This window comes from Notolepis coatsorum (assembly GCF_963971535.1).
Source record: "Notolepis coatsorum genome assembly, chromosome: 2".
NCBI lineage: Eukaryota > Metazoa > Chordata > Actinopteri > Aulopiformes > Paralepididae > Notolepis > Notolepis coatsorum.
In genome coordinates, this window is record NC_140166.1 from 173564949 (window position 1) to 173589808 (window position 24860).

The following is a 24860-nucleotide window of genomic DNA, read 5'->3' on the forward strand; positions in this document are numbered from 1 at the left end:
TGGTTGTCAGCCCTCATTGCGCACACGCGCTTCCCCACTTGGCTGAATGGAGGCAGATGAACCTGGCTGTAACTGTAGCAACCAATTTGGTACAGATCTTAAGACAATCTGTAAGTCGCTTTGGATAAAAGCGTCAGCTTGATGACTAAATTGTAAAACAAAGTAGATTTCTTCAAAAACGATTTGTCACAAAAAAAAGTCAACTTGTGAAGAATTTTGCCACAGTTGGCATGTTGTGAACGGAAGATATCCACAAGAGTAGACTACTGTTCCCGTTTACATTAATACACGGAGAGCACTCGGCTCTAGACCGTCCCCCCTCCTGCACCTCTCGTTGCCATAGCGATGTGATGTCAGGAGACAGAGAGGCAGTGTTAAAACATCTCATTTGTCCTTCATCTCTGACACCATAAGGGTTGTTGTGTACTTTAATTACTTAATGGAATCTCTCCGTCCTCTAGGTGGCTGCTGTCGCATCGGCCCTGCTCACATAGCTGAGTTACGGCAACGGCTACAAGGAAGCCACATACCTCAAGCCTCAGTGGTGTGATTCAGCATAAAACGAGAAAGCTGTACGTTGTATAAACAAACAATAACACAAATCCAAAATGTGATCCAGTGATAAGCAACAGGGCTGTGCCCTCCCTCTTAGTCAATTAATCTGTATGTTTGGGCTTAAATCTATCAAGATTTTGTTAGTTGATTAGATTTAATGACTGAAATCTATAAAAGAAAATCCGGGAGGTTTTAATATAAATGCAAATTTTATACCCGTCTATAATTATGCCAATTATGTCTATTTTGTGTCTACATCACTGCTGGGAAGCACTTCTTGTTACACAAATAAAGTTTATTATTATAATCGATTAATCAACAAAGTCCTATGACTAGTAGTTCGACCCCAGAAGCTTTGTGATTTTTTTCTACAAAATATTTATTAAAAAAAGAAAGAAGACGATCAACTACATCGAATACACATTAACAGCAGTGTTAGGTTAAGTAAAGACACATGGCACCGCAAAGGTTCAAACTGAAGAGTTTACGGTAAACACTCAAAGCATGCAATCCTTCCTTCAGTGGCTCACTTTGTACATCCATACACAAACTCCATACCAACATCTGAGATTGTAATTCACAGTTCTTTCCATCTCAAGCTTATTCATTTTTTTTTTTCATTAATTATTATTTTTGTAAAACAAGAAAATATAGTCTATGCATCAACAGCCCTAGGTTTCAAAGAGCAGAAGAAAAAGTCAGCTTCTCTCACAACTACATGTTCACTGAACGGCGTTCTACTGCACTGGTCACTGTATTCCAAATCGTGTCAAAACAAGGAAAGCTTACTTACCTGTACAATGAATTATGGGATTGTATTAGCCTTTTTATACAACACAGAAATGGAGCAATGTCACGCATTCGGTTGACCAGATGTTTCCTAAATTACTATTAGGGTATACACACTAAAAAGCATCCACTGTACTATTGTTGTGAAGGGCCAGATTAAACCGAATATATATATTTATTTATATATATATATTTAATTGTATTTGTATATTCTCTAATATTCCCTGATATCCCTTGTATATTCCTTGTACAATATGCATTGAATATCCATTCTAGCCTACTGAACATCCCATAATAGTCTCCATTCTACTATTGGTCGAGACCTTGGTGCCAGGCTGCCATACCCCTCAGACCCAGTTCAAACGTACCGCTCGACATGTACGAACAAGTCCTAGTTCCGCGTAGGAATTTGGCTACCGCACCACTAATGGGACTATTTGTTCATAGTGCGTATATATACTGCGCTACTAAAGTAGGACTTTCTTTTCAGTCCAGTTTCTTACCCTCCAATAGAGTCACAGACGTAAAGCCTCCCCGCGATGCCACGTGTGGGAGTAAGGCCAAGTTCGGCCTACCATCGGTATTGAGACATCGTGTATATTAATATTTGAATAGTCATATTTGGCACTATATCGTCGAGTTGGACGTAGTCTATTAAGCTAATAATAGTCTGTTAATGTATAGTGCTTCGTGCGGTGAGAATACTACCGTAGTCAGTACCCGATCGTTTCGGGCAGAGAACTGGCTGCTTACCCAGGGTGGTTGACCCTATGTGAAGCTGCACCCGAGGAGCCCCAGAGCCTCATGGTAGCCGACGAGCGAGTGGACCTGTATACCGGATTATTCTACCGACGACAGCCCGCCTTCCCAGGCACGGATTATGCTTTGGATACTTTGATTATTCTATGGATAAAGACCCCCGACACTACCGTGTGTTGGAACCCCCCCCCTGGAGAGGACGCAAGGTGAGGAGACGCTCTGCAAGACGAGGTCTCTCCACATCTCTCCCCCGTGGACCGGAGAGAGCCGGCCCACAAAGAGTCCACCTGCTTTCATCTGTGGTCCAAGGATCGCCGGCGCATTGAACGGCACTACAGTGGGTTCTCCTGGGATACCCTTGGCCGGACGAGGCAGCTGGATTCTACCCCCCCCCCCCCTCCTACTCCTGTCGGCTTACAAGCGACCGGATTAACCCCCTCTAGTGTATCCAGCCTATAATCATTAAAGTATCATTGCTGTTATTCCTTAACTATTCCAGGTCGTATATTTACCACCTGCGCCTTCAGAGATTGGACATTATCTATTGATATACCGACGAATACTCCTTGCCATAAAAGTGCATACTATTTCAATTCATAAATGTAATTAAGTGATTAAGTGCTTATTCTACACACCATCGCTGTGTAGGAAATAAAGACCTGTTTCTAATTCGTACATTTGTGTTGGATCCGTTTCATCTACGTGAGAGTGTTCATGATAATATATTTATGCCGTGTACTGGGTGGCCGAATATTAAGTACAAAGGTAGTGGTAGTAAGTATCATATCTAGTAATACAGTCAGGGAATTGTACCCCTCAGTTACAACTATGGTTCAAGGAGGTGTGATGTAGCCATGAATGATTAAATCCAGGGAAATGTATGTCAATGGGAATTATGGACCTAACAGTAGCCTTCGTAGTGTGGTCTCAACATGTATTAACACCATAGTTATAAATAATGTATGCCCCCCCCTCCCCAGCGACATATTAGCCGTCTCAGTCTGTCGTGTCTTCTTCGAGGTCGCTTTCAGGGGAGGCTCTCTGCCTGTACTCTGTGCTGTTGGACAGGCGTTTCCAGGCTGTGTCCTGCTGACTCCCTGTGCTGTGAGAACGCCCGAGGTGGGCCAGATGCTTGGCCGAGGTTTTGTCCTCGGTGCCCTCGACGAAGGCACTTCCGGGGGCGTGCTCTGCACCTGCGTGGTGGTGGTAGTCGTGGCGCAGATTCTCCAGGTTCAGAGCCCAGGGACCGAGCCTCTGCCAGTTCACCCTCTGGAACGCCATGATGCAGTGAAGGTTGCCCCCTGCCTGCAAGGAGAGAGGCGAGCATTCCATTCATCAGCATGATAGTGTTTTGTATTCAAATAACCCAATGAATGAAATATAAACAAACATAAAAGATGGTGCATAGACTAGTTTGTGATATCAGGTAAAGGTCCACTATATTATACAGATACAAAACCAGGTTTCCTGGGGCGGCTACGTGGCGTAGTGGGCAAGGCGCTCGCCACGAAATCTGGAGACGCTGGGCTTGCCTGTTCGAGCCCAGCGCTCCACATTTGCTTTCAGTTTAGCTGGTCGTCCGTACTAATACACATTGGCCGTATTAGGGGGTGGGAAACTGATGGGTGGGGATCGGGCGTTGTGGACAGCGACTCCTACAGGTCGGTTGGTGCGCCTGCGCAGTAGAATCAGGAAGTGTCGGGGGCAGCGTGAGCCTCCCACGCGTTACTCCTCACCACTGAGAGATCGAGCTGCGCAGGTGAAAAGATGCGACTGCTGTTACCTCAAGTACCGGAGGGGACTTGTGCTATGTATGACTTAGTCCACATTGCAGCCGGCTTGTGGGAGGCAAGAAACAGCGTTCGTGACAGGGGAGTGTTGAATTGGATGTTACGAAATTGGGATGGGAGAAAATATAGAAAAATGGGAGAAAAAGTGGATAAAAAAAAAAAAAAGTTTCCTTTGATTGGTAGGAAGAGAGTAGTTGAAGCAGTTTTCTTATCAATCTTGGACTATGGTGATGTAATTTATAGGCATGCTGCGGCCTCAACCCCTAAATCCTTGGACTCTGTCTATCACTCTGCCCTCAGATTCATCACTGGTGACAGATATGACACTCATCACTGTGTCCTTTAGGAGAAGGTTGGCTGGCCCTCTGACAGAGAGGCGCAACAAACACTGGTATTTTGATCATTTTAAGGCCTTTACTGGTAAGCTACCTCCTTATACTACATCATTATTGGAATAGAATGTTGGAACCCGTTCTAGTGACGGGCTGGTCCTTAAGGTCCCCCGAGTTTGCTTGGAACAGGGTAAATGTGCATTTTGCTCAGATGCCCCTAGCCGTGCCGGCCGTGTTTTCCTTTTTACCCCCTTGAATGCCGCCACCCACTTCAATGATATAGCACTCGCATTTGTGAACGCATAATCTATGTCTTAAATGATGGCTATGTGTCTAATCTGGCCGTCGCTTATCAATGACTTGTTTGCAGTCAACATTGTCGAAACAGATTTTCTATATATATATATTTTTTTTATATCGGTTCATTTCCGTTTTATACCATTTTGAAAATCACTTTTTTTTTAAGTTTCAGGAAAATATAAAGATTCTATGATAATCGCCCTTTACTGGAATATTCTGGAATACACAAAAAACATTGTCATTTTTCTTTTCTCATCCATTTTCATTGAGTCCATTCCAATGCGTGCATTACCATCCGGGAGACGATAGGGGGCGGTATTTTCCCAATGGAGCTCAGAGAGAGTTTGCAGCACTAACGTGATACTAGATTGATGAAATATGAATTCAAATCGCTAATAAAAAAACAAACGACATACTGCATCGTTGGCAATGAACGGTCGGCATGAACAAACAACATAGCGTCATTGGCATTGAAAGTGTTAATGCTTGAGATTCTCCCCTCTGTTGCAGTTTAAAACCTTGATCTCCAACCTTTGTCAATGAAGTTGTATGTGTTTTAATTGATTTGTTATCCTTGCTTTTGTCTGTTATCTTATTGTTGTGATCTTATATGCTGTGTGATTTGATGTGCTTTATTCATGCTTATTTCTACTTCCTCAGAAGGCTGAGATCCTTCAATGTCTGTACAAGGATGTTGAGAATGTTCTATGAGTCGGTGGTGGCGGGCGCCTTGTTGTACGCTGTGACCTGCTGGGGCAACAGACTGAGAGCAGGGGACGCAAACAGGCTGGATAAGCTAGTCAGGAAGGCCAGTAGTGTGGTTGGGGTGGAGCTGGACTCTAGCGAGGGTGGCGGAGAGGAGGAGCCTTGCTAAGCTCCAGGCCATCGGGGAAAGCCCCTCCCACCCACTATACACAGACTTGGCTGACAGGAGGAGCATGTTCAGTGCTAGGCTAACACTCCCTAAATGTAGCACTGAATGGCACAGGAAGTCCTTCATTCCGACAGCCATCAGACTTTACAATGCATCACTGTGCCTCACTGCATCACTGAGCACAGAGTGACAATTACCATCTTCCTGGACTTTTACTTTTGAAAAAACACTGTTCAATATTACACTTACTGTAGACTTCTGTATATTTTTTACTGTATATTTTATTCTATTCTTAGGCAATTTGTTTTGTTATTCTTATTTGTGACTTTGTTTGTTTGTGAGTGTATTTGTAGTGTAAAATTTCCCTCTGGATAATTAAAGTATTTCTATTCTATTCTATTTGTATGTCCACTCGACGTGACTGTAAACGAGGGAAACCTCAGTTGCCTTTCGAAGTTAAATAAAGGTTTGAAATTTAAATGTCCATGTACATGAGCCTTAAATCTTACACATACACGAGCCTTACATCTTACACAAAATCAAATAATAAGATACAAATTTCAGAATAAGAAATTACCTTTTTGGTTTTGCGGTACTGAATACCCCTGTCTGTATGACGGATATCCAGGTACTCTGGGTTTTGTGTGTTGAGGTCAGTCACAATATCCAACCATCTGAAAACACGAAGTTGTCATGAACAAGAGCCATATTATAACCCTGTCAAGTCTCAATTATAATTTTGATAATAATTGTTTCCCATACATTGGTTTATTTGTGTCGTGGCCCACCACAATATCAAACAGACCCACCACAAATGTATTTCCCAAACTGACGCAAAAACTCATTCATAACAGTCTTGCATGATTGTACAGTCCTTTCCACTGTTCATTACTTGTGCGTCCAACACCTCTAAACACACTTTCTCCTTTTTGGGTGAGCACTGAGACTTGTAGCCCAATTAGAATTGGGTACAATGTATTGTACCCATTCTGCAATCGGTTTTCTGCAAATGTTTAATCAATCAATCAATCAATCAATCGTTTTTGCTTGGTGTGGGAATTTCCCTCATGAGCAATAGCAAAACCTGAATAAATACTGCAGAGATTGAAAAGGACCTAGAAGCGCTGTTGAATATTATACAATATACAGTATTTTTATAATAAAACAAGTTACTAGTGCCCTAATGAGGATAAGCGTTCAATGATTAAACCCAATCCCCTCACCAAACATCTATGCTGGTCAAATATTTGTGTATGCATTTCTCCACTGCTTTCTTAGCCGTCTCCTCTCCTTCACTAGTTTCTCTATTTCTTTCTGCCGTCTGGACCTAACTGACTGAAATCTCTCCACCCTCTTTCTCTCAATGATTCCAAATCTTTGAGCACCATATTCATAAATAATGTCTCCCATCTTCTCTAATTTATTTACCACTGCTCCTTTAAATAAAAGTTTAATTAAAGTACAATATAATAGAATAGTTCTTCTGGAGAAGTGCATACTTTTTAGTATGAAGAGCCGGGTGCTTCCTGCTGGGTTCACCAATGAGTATCCAGTGTTCCGTCTCATTGGTTGGAAGGGGCCCCCTGTGTGCGAAAGAGAACAACGCTTCATTAGCTGCAGAAACTCTCGGGAGCAGGCTATATAGAAAATGAGATCAGTTAGATAATGGCCAATGTGACAGAAAGAGTAGCTAAAAAGCGAAGACGCAATCGCAGCCTACCTATACGCTTTGGCTGCTTTGAGTGGCGTGGCTTCAAAGCCCACAGGGCAGAAGTAGTGGTTCTGACAGTGGTAAATGTAGGCCATGGACTCGTCCTTCAGCCCCTGCGTCAGCTTCGATAATGCTCCTTCAGCTGGAAGAGGGTTGATGGGTCATAAGGTGATTTATTGTTTTATTTTTTTTCCTTTATTTAACCAGGAAGTCCCATTGAGATACAAGATCTCTTTTGCAAGGGAGACCTGGTCAAGCTAACAGCAATAACATTTGCAATACATCACACTGCAATAAAATGTGGGATACATCACACAAGAACATAATAAAAGTGCATGTATACAATACAATACAAACACAAAACAGAATAGTCTACAAACATGTATGAGAGTATAATACAGGGTAATACAGTAATTTTGCAGTACATTTTTTTTTATTATTAATCATTTATGAATCCCCTTGGGGAAATTCCTCCTCTGCATTTTGACACATCCTAACTATTTTATTATATTCTAATTGAGTGTATATATTCTACTACAATCCTGCACAATTGTACAGCCCTGTCCTATATTCTATTCTATTGTATTTTTATTCAAATTTGGTTTATATATTCCATTTTATTTTATTCTAGTCTGTTAATGTTGATGCACCAAGACAAATTGTGCAAGCTTACGTGGCAATAAAGACTATTTTTATTCTGATTCTGACTGAGGAGCAGTGGGGCAGCCACACAGTGCGGCGCCCGGGGACCAACTCCAGTTGTAATGCCAGTACCTTGGTTAAGGGCAATGGCAGGCGTATTATATACCTACTACCTAGCATGCATGTATTTTGGTGTGGAAGGAAACCAGAGTACCCGGAGGAAACCCAGGCAAACACGAGAGAGAACATGCAAACTCCACACAGAAAGGCCCCCTGCTGGGGTTTGAACCCGGGACCTTCTTGCTGTGAGGCAACAGTGCTGCTGACCACTGTGCTGCCGTAATGTATTTGTCTAATTCTGTATTACTCAGAAAGCAGAGATATTGTTGTATTTTCTTAAAAACATACCCGTTTCTCCCGCCGTCTTGTGTTTTCCGTGTGGTTTATACAGAATGTAGGAACACCCACGGACTCTGAAATTATCATTGATTTGCCTGAACCATCTGTAAAGACGAAAGAGAAGACACTGTATTTGGTTATAATTTTTCATTGCGTGTAGTTTCCTAATGTTTACTGGTAATGTAAGTAGACTGTGGAGGCGGGGAGAGTGATTCCTAGTAGTACCGCATGAGCGTGGCGTTGCCGGTGAAAGGACCAAACTTGATCTCTTCAAAAGGTGGCTGAAACCCCAGGATGTTTAGCGCCTCCTCCTGAGAGATGGGCGGAAGGCTGAAAATGCACACACAGTTACTGAACGATGTTGTTCACTCAATACACACTCAAGTACCTACTGTCAATTTGCAGTTGACCTAGCTCAAACCTTGCCCTCCTTTCTTGATCCTCCAATCATAACTGTCAAGTCAAGAGTTTTATTTGTCACGGCATACAAGTATACAATGAAATGCGGGTGGTCTTGCCCGCAACGATGTGCAATACAGTAGTAACAACATATAATAGAATCCAATAAAACAACATTGTGCAATAAACAAGTAACATAGTAGGGCATATCGGTATTTGTACATAAGTTGTTTACAGAGCATGGAGGACATGCTAGGTCCTTTGGCAGTGCAATACACTGTTAGCTACGGATGAGGCACTGGGTCTTTCTGTACATGCTATTTTATACAATCTCAGGTTATACTATACTATTTTTAAAGTGACCTTTCCTTAGTGGCCATACGTGTGGGCGTGTGCAGCATTGATTGATTGATTGAAAAGTTTATTAACAGATTGCAGAATGGGTACAGTACAGTACAGCTCAATACATACAATTGTTAAGGGGATGCAGACCAGAGAAAGACTTTCGTCTTGTTTACATCAGGGTCCCCCATTTTCAATTCATCATAACATATATGACATACATGACATACAGATAGACAGTACTGCTACATCTATACATTTATGACATATCAGATTTGCAAATACAGTACTGTTTGTGATACAAAAGTGTCCAGAAAAGGAGTGTATATACATTTGGCGTAGAAACTGTACATTGGAGGAGGTTGGTTGGGTGGGGTGGGGTGGGGTTGGGTGGGTTGGGTGAGGGCTGTACATTGGAGGTGGGGGGGGGGGGTTGGGTAGGGGACACACACATTTTACACTGTACATTGGAATATTGACAAAGCCTTACTTGGTCATTTACTGTACAACTAGGTTAGGACATTTGTAGGGGCCAGTTTCGAATTGCAGTCTCACGTAGGTGTTTTTTGAGAGTGTTTTTGAAAGTGGGTAGTGATTCACATTCCTTTACAGCTTTAGACAGGGCGTTCCACATTGATGTGGCATAATTGCGAAACGTGTTTAGTCCCTTGTTTGAGCCGAATCTGGGTTTTACATGATTTGTGGAGCTCCCTCTGGTGTTGTGATCGTGGTATTCACTGACCTTTGGGAAGTATTTTGACATGTACATGGGTACCTTGGTCGCGTAGTGTATCTTGTAGACCAGGCCCATTGCAAGTTGCTGTACTCTGTCGTCTACTCTAAGCCATCCTAGGTTGTCAAAGTGGGCAGGGGTGAGGTGGGTTCTAGGAGTCAGGTCAAGTAGTAGTCTGACTAGCTTGTTTTGAGATGTTTGTAATTTGTTTTTTAGTGCCTTTGAGGTGCTTTGGTACCATGAGGTGCAAGCATAGTCGTAGTACCCTTGAATGAGTGCTCCTGCTAGAGTCTTCAGGGTATTCTTGTTTACCAGAGAGGAGATCCGGTACAAGAAACGCGTTCGTTGGTTGACTTTTTTTATTACATTGGATGCCATTTTGTCACAGAAAAGATTAGCCTCTAGGATGGAACCCAGGTAGGTAATTTCATCTTTCCTTGTGATAATATTGTCACCCACTGTAACCGAGAAGCCGTCGGTCTTGCTGAGTTTGTTATTTGAACCGAAGAGAATGGACTCTGTTTTGCCCATGTGTAATGATAGTTTGTTGTCGGCGAGCCATATGCAGATTTTGCCTAGTTCCGAGCTGAGGGCTTTTTCAACCTGTAACTTGTTCTTGTCAGAGACCAGCAGGGCTGAGTCGTCCGCAAACAGGAACAAGTTGCAGTCACAAGCTGACGACATGTCATTTGCATAAATTAGGAATAGTAGCGGTCCTAGTATGCTTCCTTGTGGAACACCACAGCTCACTGTGAGGGGGGGGGATAGGGTACCGTTTACTTCCACCATCTGTTCCCTCCCCTCCAGGTAGGATTGTATCCAGCTCACTGATAAACTATCAAAACCAATTGCTTTTAGCTTGTCAATCAGAATGGTGTGATTGACAGTGTCGAAGGCCTTTTGTAGGTCCAGCATGACCATGCCGCAGTATTTGCCCGCGTCCACCTCTTGTTTGATGTGGTCGTTCAAGTAGAGAAGGCATGTGTCAGTGGAGTGGGATGTTCTGAAGCCAGATTGGAATTCGTAGATTAGATTTTTTTCCGCAAGGTACTTTTCGATCTGTTCGTATACTATTTTTTCCATGACTTTCGAGATGGATGTAAGGATAGAAACAGGGCGGTAGTTACCCGGGTCTAATTTGCTGCCCTTTTTGTGCAGGGGTGTTACTCTCGCAATTTTGAAGTCCTTGGGGACGTGTCCCTGTTTTATGGAGAGGTTTATTATGTGTGTGATGACTGGGGTGATGGCTGCTGCTGAGTCTCTGAGGAATTTGGAGGGGATGTTGTCATGGCCAGTGGCCTTGTTTGGTTGGAGGGCGCTCAGTTTTTTTGAGTACCTCATCTGTAGTTACCATTTCCAGTTTGAAGTCGTCTTTGTGGACGCCTAGGTTCTTGTAGTATGCTACTATGTGTTCTACCCCATACTGCCCTGAGTGGGAGGGTAGTTTGTTTACCAGTGTTGTGGCTATGTTTGTGAAGAAAGTGTTTAAGTAATTGGCTACATCCAGCTTGTCTGTGATGAGCGTGTTGTCCGTCTTTATGTTTATGTTTGAGAACCTGGTTTTGAGTTTTTTACTGCAGCCTAGTTGATTGTTGAGTAATTTCCAAAGTTCACGTGGTTTATTTTTGTTTTCCTCGGTTTTGTCATTGATGAAATTTTTTTTAGCAGTTTTGATCATGGAGTTTACGTCATTTCTTAGTCTGTTTCTTTCTAGTTTGAGTTCAGTCACGTGGTCTTGGAGTTCACTGCTCGTGCTTTTGGTAAGCTTTGACTGACTTTTACGAAACTCAGAGCATTTTTTGTCTCTGGCTTTCATAGCGGTCAGTATTTCAGTGTGCATCCATGGCTCAGCGCGATTTTTTACCCTGGTGGTTCTTAGGGGGGCATGAGTGTGTGCTTGCTCATGTTAAAGTGGCTGCTAGTGTGTGAGCGTGTACAGTGTGTGTGTCGTGTGTGTGCTTGTGTGTGGAGAGTTCAGTGTTCAAGGCTCTGATGGCCTGGGGGAAGAAGCTGAGCCGAAGTCTCTCTGTCCTAGTAGCTGGGGTTCGCAGGCGTCTGCCTGACCTCAGCAGCATGAACAGGCTGTTGTTGGGGTGGTGTGCGTCTTTCATTATTCTGCAGGCTCTGGATTTGCACCTCTTGTTGTATAGAACCTGCAGGGGTGGTAGTGCAATACCCGTGGTACGCTCGGCTGAGCGCACCACTCTCTGTAGGGCCTTCTTGTCCTGTGCCGTGCTGTTTCCATACCAGGCAGTGATGTTTCCAGTCAAGATGCTCTCTACAGCTCCGGAGTAGAAGGACTGGAATATCTTCCCAGATACTCTGAACTTCCTTAACTGTCTCAGGTGGTAGAGGCGCTGCTTCGCCTTTTTTACGACTGAGTCTATGTGTGTTGTCCATGTCAGATCCTCTGAGATGTGGACCCCCAGGTACTTAAAGCTGCTCACCCTGTCCACGGTAGCCCCGTTTATCCTCAGTGGTGGCGTGTGCTGTCCTCTCCTATAATCCACGATCAGCTCCTTGGTTTTACCAATGTTCAGGAGCAGGCTGTTGTCCTGGCACCAGCGTTCCAGTACCTCAACCTCCTCCCGGTAGGCCTTCTCGTCGTTGTCCGAGATCAGCCCCACCACCACTGTGTCGTCCGCAAACTTCACTATGGAGTTGGAGCTGAACTTGGCCACACAGTCGTGTGTGTATAGTGAGTACAGCAGGGGGCTCAGAACACAGCCCTGGGGGGACCCGATGCTCAGGGTGATGGTGTTGGAGGTCTGACCCCCCACCCTGACCGCCTGGGGCCTTTCGCTCAGAGAGTCCAGTATCCAGGCGCTCAGAGCGGAGCTCAGACCCAGCTCGATCAGCTTGTCCACCAGTCTGGTGGGGACTATGGTGTTGAACGCTGAGCTGTAGTCAATGAACTACAGTCTCACATAGCCCCCCTTCTGGCGGTCAAGGTGAGAGAGGGTGCTGTGCAGTACTTGGGAGACCGCAGTTGGTGGTTCTGTTGGTTCCCCTCAGAGAAGCAACAGTTGTGATTGGAGGAGCAAGAAAAGAGGGCAGGGCTTGAGATAGATATGAGATAATTTCACGTCACTTCTATGATGATACATGAACCAAAATAATAAATAAAATAAATAGCATTCAGTGCACACCTCCCTGCTCCTAGTGTGCTGTATAAGAAGTTCCAGCAGGAAACCAATGACGAAATGCCACAAGAAGTCTTGTACTGAGGCCGACTGATGCAATACCTAAAGCAGAAGAACATCCCAGTATGTTAAAATCAAAGAATGACAGTTGCCCTTCAGATTTAAAAACACCTCAATTTCAGTTTGGGAATATGTCATGTATGTAGTAGCTCAGCCTGAATTTGTGAATTACTGTATCCCATCACTGGAAACGGGACTTAGAAACTCACTCCTTCGTCTATGATGTAATACTAATATATTGATGTACAGCTGAACGTATCAACTGGAAGAAATAGTCAACGGGATGCGAGTCAATGAGGGATGATTATGGAGAGATACAGAGAACAGACACACTTCCTGGTTTGTGGAGTGGTACAGAGTACAGACACACTTCCTGGTTTGGATCACAAAGCACTCCCCACAGTTTAATTTGGGTGTTATGTGTCTTCAATCTTGGGGTGCTGATACACTAGGCTATTGTTTGTCGGCAGTGTAAACACAGTCATAAATATTCAAATGTTTCTTGGTAACAAGATATCCCTGTGTCATTAAAGCGACTCCTTGGACACATGCCCATCAGAGTTCATTCATTTTTCAATGGAGCAATTCCAGACAGCACGTCATTCTGTACGGCATCACAGATTTGGAGTTTCGGATGTCAAGTTTATAGCTTTGGGAGAGGTCGATCTGTTCTTCAGTGTTCACAAATACAGGCTGGCCCCTGTCCCAGGACATTACAGATAACATTTAAAACTATGAATCAAGATGGCACGTCTCCTTAAATAACTGTGATAATGACTGAACACGTACCATCTCCTAAGGTCTAGGACCTTCCTCTGCTTGATCTCTTCCAGCGAGGCATGAGGAGGGAGGTCCTGCAGGTTACGGCTAGGTCTGTCAGACTTCATTTTCTTGGAGCCGAATTTCTTTATATTGCCTAAAGATATCATTTCAGTCAGAACTACACCAGGATCAAAGACAGTCACAAACAACAGAGTGGAAAGAAAAAAATATCAAGGCATTTGAGGACATTTAAATCTGCAATTAAAAGGCAAGCCTCTCAAACTACGAGATATGCTGCTTAGCCAAAACACATTCCTTTGTTAAAGGTTGCTTCATAACATTCCTTGACCAACATACTATATTTATGATGTTATTGATGGAATAATATGACCAGACAGAAATGTCTCTCTTAAAGGTGCACTATGCAATTTAGGCGGATGGAGGATTTGTTTGCAGAGTCTGCTAAATAAATGTACTGTAATTAGAAATGATCTTATGTTATCATAAATTAAAACCAAATAATTGTGAGGCGCTGAACCAAATGTAAGCCTAGAATATGTTTAACAAAATTGTGAGCTCTACCTTTGTAAACGACAGCAGTGAAATAGTAACTTTTCAGGTGGCTTTCTAGCTTCAAACAGTGTTCCAGGGATCCAATTTTCCTCCGGGGCCAATTAGTTTATTCAGGCCCCATTATTTATTTTTTTTATCCACTTTTTCTCCCATTTTTCTATATTTTCTCCCATCCCAATTTCGTATCATCCAATTCAACCCTCCCCTGTCACGAACGCTGTTTCTTGCCCAGTGGTGCAGTCGTAATATGGGAACTGGTTACACGCCACGCGCGCTCCCGCGCACGCGCATACATGTTCCCTCAGTTGCGCACAGAACAGATGATTATTATGCATAATTGCACGCACTTCTGCCCTGAGTGACTACTAATAACACGCCGTGTAACCGCGTGTGTGCACGACTGCACCCCTGTTCTTGCCTCCCACAAGCCGGCTGCAATGTGGACTAAGTCATACATAGCACAAGTCCCCTCCGGTACTTGAGGTAACAGCAGTCGCATCTTTTCACCTGCGCAGCTCGATCTCTCAGTGGCGAGGAGTAACGCGTGGGAGGCTCACGCTGCCCCCGACACTTCCTGATTCTACTGCGCAGGCGCACCAACCGACCTGTAGGAGTCGCTGTCCACAACGCCCGATCCCCACCCATCAGTTTCCCACCCCCTAATACGGCCAATGTGTATTAGTATGAACGACCAGCTAAACTGAAAGCAATGTGGAGCGCTGGGCTCGAACAGGCGAGCCCAGCGTCTCCGCATTCGTGGCGAGCGCCTTGCCCACTACGCCACGTAGCCGCCTTCAGGCCCCATTTTTGTTGTTGAAATGATTCACCTCTCCGACTCTCACAAAACTACACAGTGCACATTTAAAAATAAATAAATAAAACTTTGTGGCAATGGCACATTTCACTTAGACCAAAAAGGATATCCTTTTTGTATCACAAACAGTACTGTATTTGTAGATCTGTTATGTCATAAATGTCTAGATGTAGCAGTACTGGGTCAATGACATGACGCCTATTTTTTCTGTCCCACTGAATTTCTTACCTTTTCTGTCCCACTGAATTTCTTACCTTAAAAAAAATCTGTATCTCTAATACCTTTCCCCATATACAGACCCACTCTAACTCCTCCAAACATTTGAGTTATTGGTAATTTTTCTGCTATCTGAAGTGTCAAATGTCCATGTGGGGCGACCGTCCAGCATTGACTTCTATTTGGACAACCGGCTTAAAATCACTTTAAATCTATTTAAATATTTCCCTTGCCCTATTTGGCATAATTTCAAACATGTTTTGCATTCATTGACAAAATTATGAAGCATTTGCACATATACTTCCATCATAATATACAAACGAATGTTGTCCGCATATGTTAATTTTATGAAATATCATCTGGGGCGACCATCAAGAAAACACAATTGTGGGACTTTTATTTTGAAACCACCTCAAGGACAGGATGTTGCATCAGCCAGTCACATGTGAGGGACCCAGAGAAACAACTAGCAGGTTAGTAAGTCTCTTTCATATTGGCAAATAAATCTCTTTTTTAACTGCTGTAATGTACTTGCCACTTTTGGATGTCTTGTGGGACGACCGCCCCAAAACTGTGAATAATACGTTTTATATGAAAATCTATATTTTGATGATGAATTTGATAGTGACATGTGGTAAGAGATAGCTAGTTTGGTTTCTGTAGCTAATGGTTAGCCTGTAATATTTGACTGAACTTAAAAACATCATCTGGGCGACCGAGTTATCATGTGGGGCGACCACTGCTGAGTGTTTTAGATGATAGATATATGTCCTGTATTTGTAGTTTCTGTATATTTATATTTTATTCATGTTTTATATACATAACATTCTTTGTTTTAGCATAACTCTTTGTATATTTTAACATATATTTTTCAACATTTCTGTCATTTTTCATTCCTATTTAGGAATTAACGTTTCTTTTTTAGTATTGTACCATCTTATGAGAACATTTTTTAAACGGTATAGCATGACATTCCATTTAGGTAATTGTACATGTATTAGTCATGTTTAACTAGTTTAACCTATTTTCTAGATGGCACAAACAAGCAAACAGAAGAATGCTCACTACAGACAGCGGGTCAATGCAGACTATCTTGCCAGGAAAAGAGGTAAAAAAAACTATAGGTAACATGCAGTATATCTTTCTCTGGTGTATTTCAAACTGTCATGTTAGTAGGATTAGGAATGACCTTTTCTGTAATATCTTGAACTTAAGTTTGTATGTAATTTAGCCCACCAGGATTAGTATCACATTATACACTATTGTTTCAGCGAGAAGAAAACAACAGGGTAAGATTCCATGTGAAGTCAGATGAGCTATCGGAGAGGGAGAAGGCCGCATCCAGAGGTTACAGGGAGAAGGAAAAAGATGGAAAAGGCGATGCTGGACCTGACTCCACCAGTTCTGGCTGGTGTAGAAGTAGAGAAGAGCAGCAGGGCAAGCTGTGGTCGATCCCCTACCTCTAAATGAGGATTTGAATCACTAACATTTACTTTGATTCTACAGTAGGTTTAACATCCCTTGAAACCATAGGTTATATATCCAGCTCATGATCAACAGTGACATATTTCAACAATAAATGTTCAGTGGATTGCACTGTGCAACATCTCCATTATAATCTGATCAAAGTTTGTTTCGTGTTTGATATATCTTTGGGGAATGATTTTTTTTTATCCACTTTTTCTCCCATTTTCTATTTTTCTCCCATCCCAATTTTCATATCGTCCAATTTCAACCCTCCCCTGTCTTCGAACGTAGTTTCTTGCCTCCCACAAGCCGGCTGCAATGTGGACTAAGTCATACATAGCACGAGTCCCCTCCGATACTCGAGGTAACAGCCGTCGCATCTTTTCACCTGCGCGGCTCGATCTTTCAGCGTCGGGGGTCTGGGCTTTGGAGGGGCCCCGCCCCCGTCGCTTCTTGATTCTACTGCGCAGGCGCACCAACCGACCTGTAGGAGTCGCTGTCCACAACGCCCGATCCCCACCCTTCAGTTTCCCTCCCCGTAATACGGCCAATGTGTATTACTGTGGACGACCAGCTAAACTGAAAGCAATGTGGAGAGCGGGGCTCAAACAGGAGGCATCCTGTTCGAGCCTAGTCTCCAGCATTCGTTGCGAGCGCCTTGCCCACTGCGCCACGTAGCCGCCCTATCTTTGGGGAATGTTGACTGTAGGAGCCAAAGCTATATTGTATGAATGTTTATATGTTTATTTTTATAACCTTACATTGAAACGGCATTAGGAATATTGATTGGATTTAGATAGTCATTGAACAGTCTTATTTGTCATAATAGAACATTCTAGAACATTTGTGATGTCACAGTATGATGTCATGACCGAACGTTCTAGAACATTTGTGATGTCACAGTAGTCATGATCGAACATTCTGGAACATTTGTGATGTCACAGTATGATGTCATGACCGAACGTTCTAGAAAATGTCTGATGTCACAGTATGATGTCATGATCGAACGTTCTGGAACATTCGTGATGTCACTGTATGATGTCATAACCGAACTTTAATAATTTAACTAAATGTAAAAAAATATCAGTGTTTTGTTTTTTGGTGTGCTTCTTATTCTAGGTGTTCAGGTTGCCCGATTTGTTAAAACATGCACATGTACCTCAATTTGAAATGCCTGCAGTTTACCATGAGATAATATAAAAGGAACTAGGGATGGCACCAATCCGATACTCAGTATCGGTACTGGTCCGATACTGGCCAAATTCACAGGATTGGATATCAGAAAGACAGGAAGTATTTTCCGATCCGATACAGGCCGTAAAGCATGCCATCACGTGAACAGTAGTAGCGTGACAACAACGTTAGCATTAGCTAAACGTAAGTCAACTTGTTAGCAGTAGGGCTGCAACTAATGACTATTTTGGTAGTCGACTAATCTGTTGATTATTTTTTCGATTAGTCGACTAATCGAAAAACAATTATATAAAGAAAATAAAAATTAAATATATATTTTTTTTGCACTACCGTAATTTTCGGACTATAAGCCACGCCTTTTTTCCCCATTTTTCGACCCTGCGGCTTATATAACGGTGCGGCTTATATGTGACTCGACGTGACCAAACCCGAAAATGTAAAAATCTAAATATTGCTTTTTTGACTGCATTGAAATGTTATTCATCTGTTCCCTTATTTGCTAAACTTAATACAACTTGTAAATGAGTTAATTCTTGTTATTTGTCTGACAGTATTGTGTCCCAATGCTAATTACATATGATAATTAAACATTAAAACACCTGCGGCTTATAGTCTAGTGCGGCTTATATATGTACACATCATTCAATTTAGCTGCTGCGGCTTATATTCAGGTGCGGCTTATAGTGCGAAAATTACGGTACCTATCTTTGTGAAAGTGGCTTCTCAGCTCTGGTCCAGCTGAAGACAGAGCAGAGGAACAGATTGGACATTGAGCATGACCTCAGAGTTGCTTTGAGACTCTTTGTCAGGACCAAACAACATCCCCAGTTATCCCATTAGTTCCCCCAAACTTACTGTCGGTCTGTTATGTTAAGCTAAGAAGTCTTCAGCTGGCTGGACCAGAGCTGAGAAGCCACTTTCACAAAGATAGGTAGTGCAAAAAATAATAATTATTATTATTATTTTTTTTAATGACTAATCGACACAACAATTCCTCGTCGACGATTTTTTATAATCGACATCGTCGATTATGTCGACTAATCGTTGCAGCCCTAGTTAGCAGCGTGCCGCGATCATGTCAGCTGTGTAGAGTTATTTTAAGCTCAAAGAAGAAAAAGGCAAAACAGCGTGTGGTGTTATGCTAATGTGTGTGCATTAATACGACACAGAGTACAGGCCACCGTACTGGGGTCACAGACAGGTACGCAGGGCAGAGTAGACTAAGAGCGGATAATAACGGACCTGTATGGTGGAGCTAACAGAATGAAGACACGCACAAACAAATACAGAGGACTCGCATGTATACTTGTGGAATAACACGACACAGCCAAGTGTAATATCTGCGACGCAAGTATTTCTAAGGGTGGCAGCAACACTGGAAACTTCAACACCACACAACACTTGCAGATTAATCATGGAAAGGGAGTATGCCGAGTTCATATGTGCAACGAATGCCAAGAGGAAACGTTTTGTCGCAGCAGCTAACATAGCTGGAAACCATTCAGAAGCGAGAGAAACTCCCTGCAGACAGTAACAAAGCAAAGCTGAAGAAAACCGAGAAAATAACCACATTTATTGTGCTGGACGACCAGCCCCTTTCTGTTGTTGAAAATGTAGGTTTCCGACGCTTAGCCTCACTTCATGTTGCCAAACCGTCATTATCTCTGACACAGCTATCTCAAATAAGTACAATGTTGTTTCTTTTTCAAATGTAGCCAAGAGTAAAGACCCTAACCCTATCAAAACAGCAGTCAAAGTGTATATTTTCAGCACTATGTTTGTTTAACAATGATTGGAAACTCTCCACGCATTGTACCGGTAAACAGACATTTTAGATGTGAGGACAGGAAGCCGTCATGAAATCGCTGTAGTCTTATTAACGTATTAACTAAATAATTTGAACAAAATAAAAAGCAGCAGCACTATTGCATAACTGAGTCATGGTGTGGTATGTATTTCTTCCTTTAGGGGAGTTTTTGATGTTTTATAGATGGCTAGGTTAAACACAGGTTTTTGTTTTTTAAGGGAGTATCGGATGGGTATCGGTATTGGCAGATACTCAAGGCTGTGATATCAGTATCGGACATGAATAAGTGGTATCGTGCCATCCCTAAAAGGAACTGATACAACTGTGTTGTAGTTGTTTAGCATTGATTTCATCCATGCAAATATGTTGGTGGTTATTGTTTATTGACTCTATAGAACTGTGTTGGTGTTTAATAATTTTTTATTCCATACATACAACTCTGTTTACCTTTTATTATTGACTTAAATGGTTAATCCCTGTCCAATGTGACTACCATCACAAAAGTGATGCTACTTAACCCACCTTCTCGCTCTCATACATTGATAAAACCAATGATGATATGAGGACATGAAAATGGACATTTGTGAAATGTTCAAGTTCCTGAAGCATGTAATGTGTATTGCACTTTAACTTTTTGAATGTTTAATGTTTTTAACATTTGTGATATTTGAATGTTCCTGACGAAGCTTGTAACCTACCGTGCCAAATGATTGACGGAGCTAGAGCCCCGGGAGTCGGTGTTGTATTTGTACAACACTGAGTACTTCGGCGCACACCTCACATAACGGCATGTAACTCGAGAACCGCTGAACGGATTGTGTCACCTGAAATGGCTATCGACAGGCAACAAATAGAGCTTTAATTCAATATATATATTGTATTAAAATATATGCACACCCGAGCCGGTAGAGGTCGCCAAAGTGCAGGTGGGAAAATCTTCCTCAAGAGGGCCATGTTGATTGATTGATTGAAAAGTTTATTAACAGATTGCAGAATGGGTACAGTACAGCTCAATACATACAATTGTTAAGGGGATGCAGACCAGAGAAAGACTTTCGTATTGTTTACATCAGGGTCCCCCATTTTCAATTCATTATATGACACACACGACATACAGATACAGTACTGCTACATCTATACATTTATGACATACCAGATTTACAAATACAGTACTGTTTGTGATACTAAAAAAATCCAGAAAAAGAGTGTATATACATTTGACATAGAAACTGTACATTGGAGGAGGTTGGGTAGGTGGGTTGGGTGGGGCTGTACATTGGAGGAGGGGTGGGTTGGGTACGGGGGGGCACTGTACATTGGAATACTGACAAGGCCATACTTGGTCTTTACTGTACAACTGGGTTAGGACATTTGTAGGGGCCAGTTTCGAATTGCAGTCTCCCGTAGGTGTTCTTTGAGAGTGTTTTTGAAAGTGGGTAGTGATTCACATTCCTTTACAGCTTTGGGTAGGGCGTTCCACATTGATGTGGCATAATTGCTAAACGTGTTTAGTCCCTTGTTTGAGCTGAATCTGGGTTTTACATGATTTGTGGAGCTCCCTCTGGTGTTGTGATCGTGGTATTCACTGACATTTGGGAAGTATTTTGACATGTACATGGGTACCTTGGTCGTGTAGTGTATCTTGTAGACCAGGCCCATTGCAAGTTGCTGTACTCTGTCATCTACTCTAAGCCATCCTAGGTTGGCAAAGTGGGCAGGGGTGAGGTGGGTTCTAGGAGTCAGGTCAAGCAGTAGTCTGACTAGTTTGTTTTGAGATGTTTGTAATTTGGTTTTTAGTGCCTTTGAGGTGCTTTGGTACCATGAGGTGCAAGCATAGTCGTAGTACCCTTGAATGAGTGCTCCTGCCAGAGTCTTCAGGGTATTCTTGTTTACCAGAGAGGAGATCCGGTACAAGAATCGAGTTCGTTGGTTGACATTTTTTATTACATTGGATGCCATTTTGTCACAGGAAAGATTAGCCTCTAGGATGGAACCCAGGTAGGTAATTTCATCTTTCCTTGTGACAATATTGTCACCCACTGTAACTGAGAAGCCGTCGGTCTTGCTGAGTTTGTTATTTGAACCGAAGAGAATGGACTCTGTTTTGCCCATGTGTAATGATAGTTTGTTGTCGGCGAGCCATATGCAGATTTTGCCTAGTCCCGAGCTGAGGGTTTTTTCAACCTGTAACTTGTTCTCGTCAGAGACCAGCAGGGCTGAGTCGTCCGCAAACAGGAACAAGTTGCAGTCACAAGCTGACGACATGTCATTTGCATAAATTAGGAACAGTAGCGGTCCTAGTATGCTTCCTTGTGGAACACCACAGTTCACTGGGGGGGGGGGGGATAGGGTACCGTTTACCTCCACCATCTGTTCTCTCCCCTCCAGGTAGGATTGTATCCAGCTCACTGATGAACTATCAAAACCAATTGCTTTTAGCTTGTCAATCAGAATGGTGTGATTGACAGTGTCGAAGGCCTTTTGTAGGTCTAGCATGACCATGCCGCAGTATTTGCCCGCGTCCACCTCTTGCTTGATGTGGTCGTTCAAATAGAGAAGGCATGTGTCAGTGGAGTGGAATGTTCTGAAGCCAGATTGGAATTCGTAGATTAGATTTTTTTCCGCTAGGTACTTTTCGACCTGTTCGTATACTATTTTTTCCATGACTTTCAAGATGGATGTAAGGATAGAAACAGGGCGGTAGTTGCCTGGGTCTAATTTGCTGCCCTTTTTGTGCAGGGGTGTTACTCTCGCAACATGTTTTACTTTTGTGATATTTGAATGAATTGAAGAATATTTTTGTTGACCACTTGAAAAGATTGTAATAAAAACATTGTTCAGTTTTCTTTTGTCTGAACTGAATTGTGTAACATTTTAAATAGACTTTTAACTACTCTCATCATTTGGGGCGACCATTTGTCATGCGGGGTAACCAATGATTGTCAATAACTGTACTAAATTCAAAATAGAATATCCATCAGTTTTGGCTCAAATATTAATCACTGGTATACTATGCTAAGTGGATACTATTTGTACACATTTTAAATCAGTTTTATGGGTTTTAGAGCATATATGGGTATTGTAACTGCATTACGAGGGAGACACTGCCATTATAGAATAAACTTGTGAAATCATGGTTTACAAAAAATTAAAGGGCACACAAGCCTATCTTTCTTAAGATGTATATTTAATTACTGATACTGATTAGTAATGTTAAGGAAATATATTAATTTAGAGATAAATTACGGTCGCCCCAAATGACTTTTATTAAGGCCATGTCCTATTAATTCAACTTTAAAAACACTAAAATCTCTTAATTTGGGTTTTTGCATAAATGCATGTATACACTACATTCCAAATGTTTGAAAAATGGCCAAATATATCCTTATTTTTTGTATTTTAAAATTGGCCTATTGAAAAGTCTTATCTGTCAATGACCCCTGGTATGTCATGTATGTCATATATGTTACGATGAATTGAAAATGGGGGACCGTGATGTAAACAAGACGAAAGTCTCTTTGGTCTGCAGCATCCCCTTAACAATTGTGTATTGAGCTGTACTGTATTGTACCCATTGAATCTGTTAATAAAAATGTCAATCAATCAATCTACACGACTAAAAAGGCCTTTTCTCAAACAAAGGGGGGGGGAGGAGTGTGAGTGTGTGTCTGTGTTAAACCACTACTACATATCGCTGACAGGACCAACCTTTCTTACTTGTTCTTCTTGTTAGCACAGCATGAAAGTCAGTGGTGTCAATCTCCCAGGCCAGAATAGGTTCAGTGATGCCGGCAGAAACCTCCTCCATATCACAGTCAACATCTGAAGCTGTGTCGGCGTCTCCAAGCTGACCTTGGGTTAAGTCGGTGGAGGTTTTGGGCCTCGCAAAAGACGCTTCATCATGCTGCTGCTGCTTGCCGATGCCCACCTCCCTGGGCGTCCCTGGGGGACAGAACACTGAAGCAGCCTGGTTGAGAAGAGCATAATCAGAACACACAGTGTAGAACTTCTCTCTGGAGTGGGTGACTGGGCAGGTCCATGGGAGCTGGAGTTCAGCACTCGAAGCCTGCCTTACTTTCGCAGCGTCCCGGGCTATGGAGTTTGGGCCTCTGTCGGTGGGTCTTTGAGGCCCGGCTTGGTCAGCCGGCGCGCATTGCTTTGCTCCTTGGCCTTCTGAAGTGTTAGGCATTGAACAGACACTTAGATGATGGATGAGAGAAATAGTTTAAGTTGGTGTTGTTGTTGTTGTCGTTGGAGAGATGAGTATCTATTCTGAGGATGAAAGGACAAGTACCAGTGGTAAAAACAATAGAAAACCAGTTGAGTTACATTGCTACAGTAGAATGTATACACAACCACACCAACAGCACTGTCTAATAATAGCTAACAAAACCAGCACCAATCCTGTACCATTATAGACGGTTTCACTGGAATTCCGTTGCTAGGGAACAGTTATTGCACTAGCAAACATTTGCAAAAGGAAATAAACCTGGGTCTTTTTCTTCTTTTTAAAGAATGTTATTGTCACTTTGAATTCGCCTCATAGTCATAGATGGCTCTAGATTTAGCTGTGTGTATCACAGCTCACCTGTCAATAGGTTGATGATAGATCGGGGACGGGGTCATCGGCGTTTTATTGGGGGAATCGTCAGATTTTGGTCAAACTGCAACGGCGCAAATCGTCATCATTTTAACATTAACGTTGTTTATAAACCTAGGCTATCATTTAAACACCAACCACCACCTACATTTTTTTAAATAAACGTAAACACCATCTTCCGGGCCGTCGGATCTAGCATCTAAGTTACCCTTGTGGTCGAGATGACACGCATAGGTTGGGTAACGGCGATCAAATCGAATAACGTTTAGCTACCCTAAGCATGCATAGCCATACTGTAAACATTATACCTTCTATGCCACTGTGGAGATTGGTACTGGACCTCGACTATGAAGCTAACCACGCATCATTGAGATGACCATCCAAGACCTAACGCTGGGGGGAGATGATAGTCTAGGCGACGTCCTGTTGTATCTTCTTCCGGACGGTGTCGATGGACGATACCACTCCGCAAATAGGGGTGTTACATCGTATACGTTTAAACCTATTTTAAAGTCTCCCTGTAAAACTCGGTAGTTAAGCTTTTAAGAAAGCGAAAATGTTATATTAATTAATTGCTTGCGCGTTTCCTTTTTAAAATG

General features: G+C 42.5%; 2 protein-coding genes across 4 annotated transcripts in view; one reads left to right on the top strand and one right to left on the bottom strand.

The window, feature by feature from the left end:
• The window catches only part of LOC311224316 (homocysteine S-methyltransferase), a 44922-nt gene extending 42635 nt beyond the window's left edge, over window positions 1-2287 (top strand). For both annotated transcript variants that reach the window (XM_084309255.1, XM_084309254.1), the window contains exon 8: window positions 462-2287. In XM_084309255.1, the coding sequence (XP_084165381.1) occupies window positions 462-550 (89 nt within the window). In that variant the 3' untranslated portion in view covers window positions 551-2287. The remainder of the gene's footprint in view (window positions 1-461) is intronic.
• Window positions 2288-2852: 565 nt separating this feature from the next.
• On the bottom strand, window positions 2853-24631 carry LOC311224312 (basic immunoglobulin-like variable motif-containing protein). Of its 2 annotated transcripts, none has more exons than XM_084309249.1 (10): window positions 24570-24631; window positions 23379-23933; window positions 13618-13744; window positions 12775-12870; window positions 8377-8481; window positions 8161-8255; window positions 7120-7252; window positions 6899-6982; window positions 5977-6073; window positions 2853-3408 (listed from the first exon to the last, which is right to left on the bottom strand). In XM_084309249.1, exons 2-10 carry the CDS (start codon window positions 23848-23850, stop codon window positions 3100-3102), a joined length of 1518 nt encoding a protein of 505 aa, XP_084165375.1. In that variant the 5' UTR covers window positions 23851-23933; window positions 24570-24631; the 3' UTR covers window positions 2853-3099. The 2 variants fall into 2 exon arrangements, with proteins under 2 accessions (XP_084165375.1, XP_084165376.1); XM_084309250.1 differs by lacking the exon at window positions 24570-24631 and adding an exon at window positions 24250-24326.
• Between the last annotated feature and the right edge of the window lie 229 nt (window positions 24632-24860).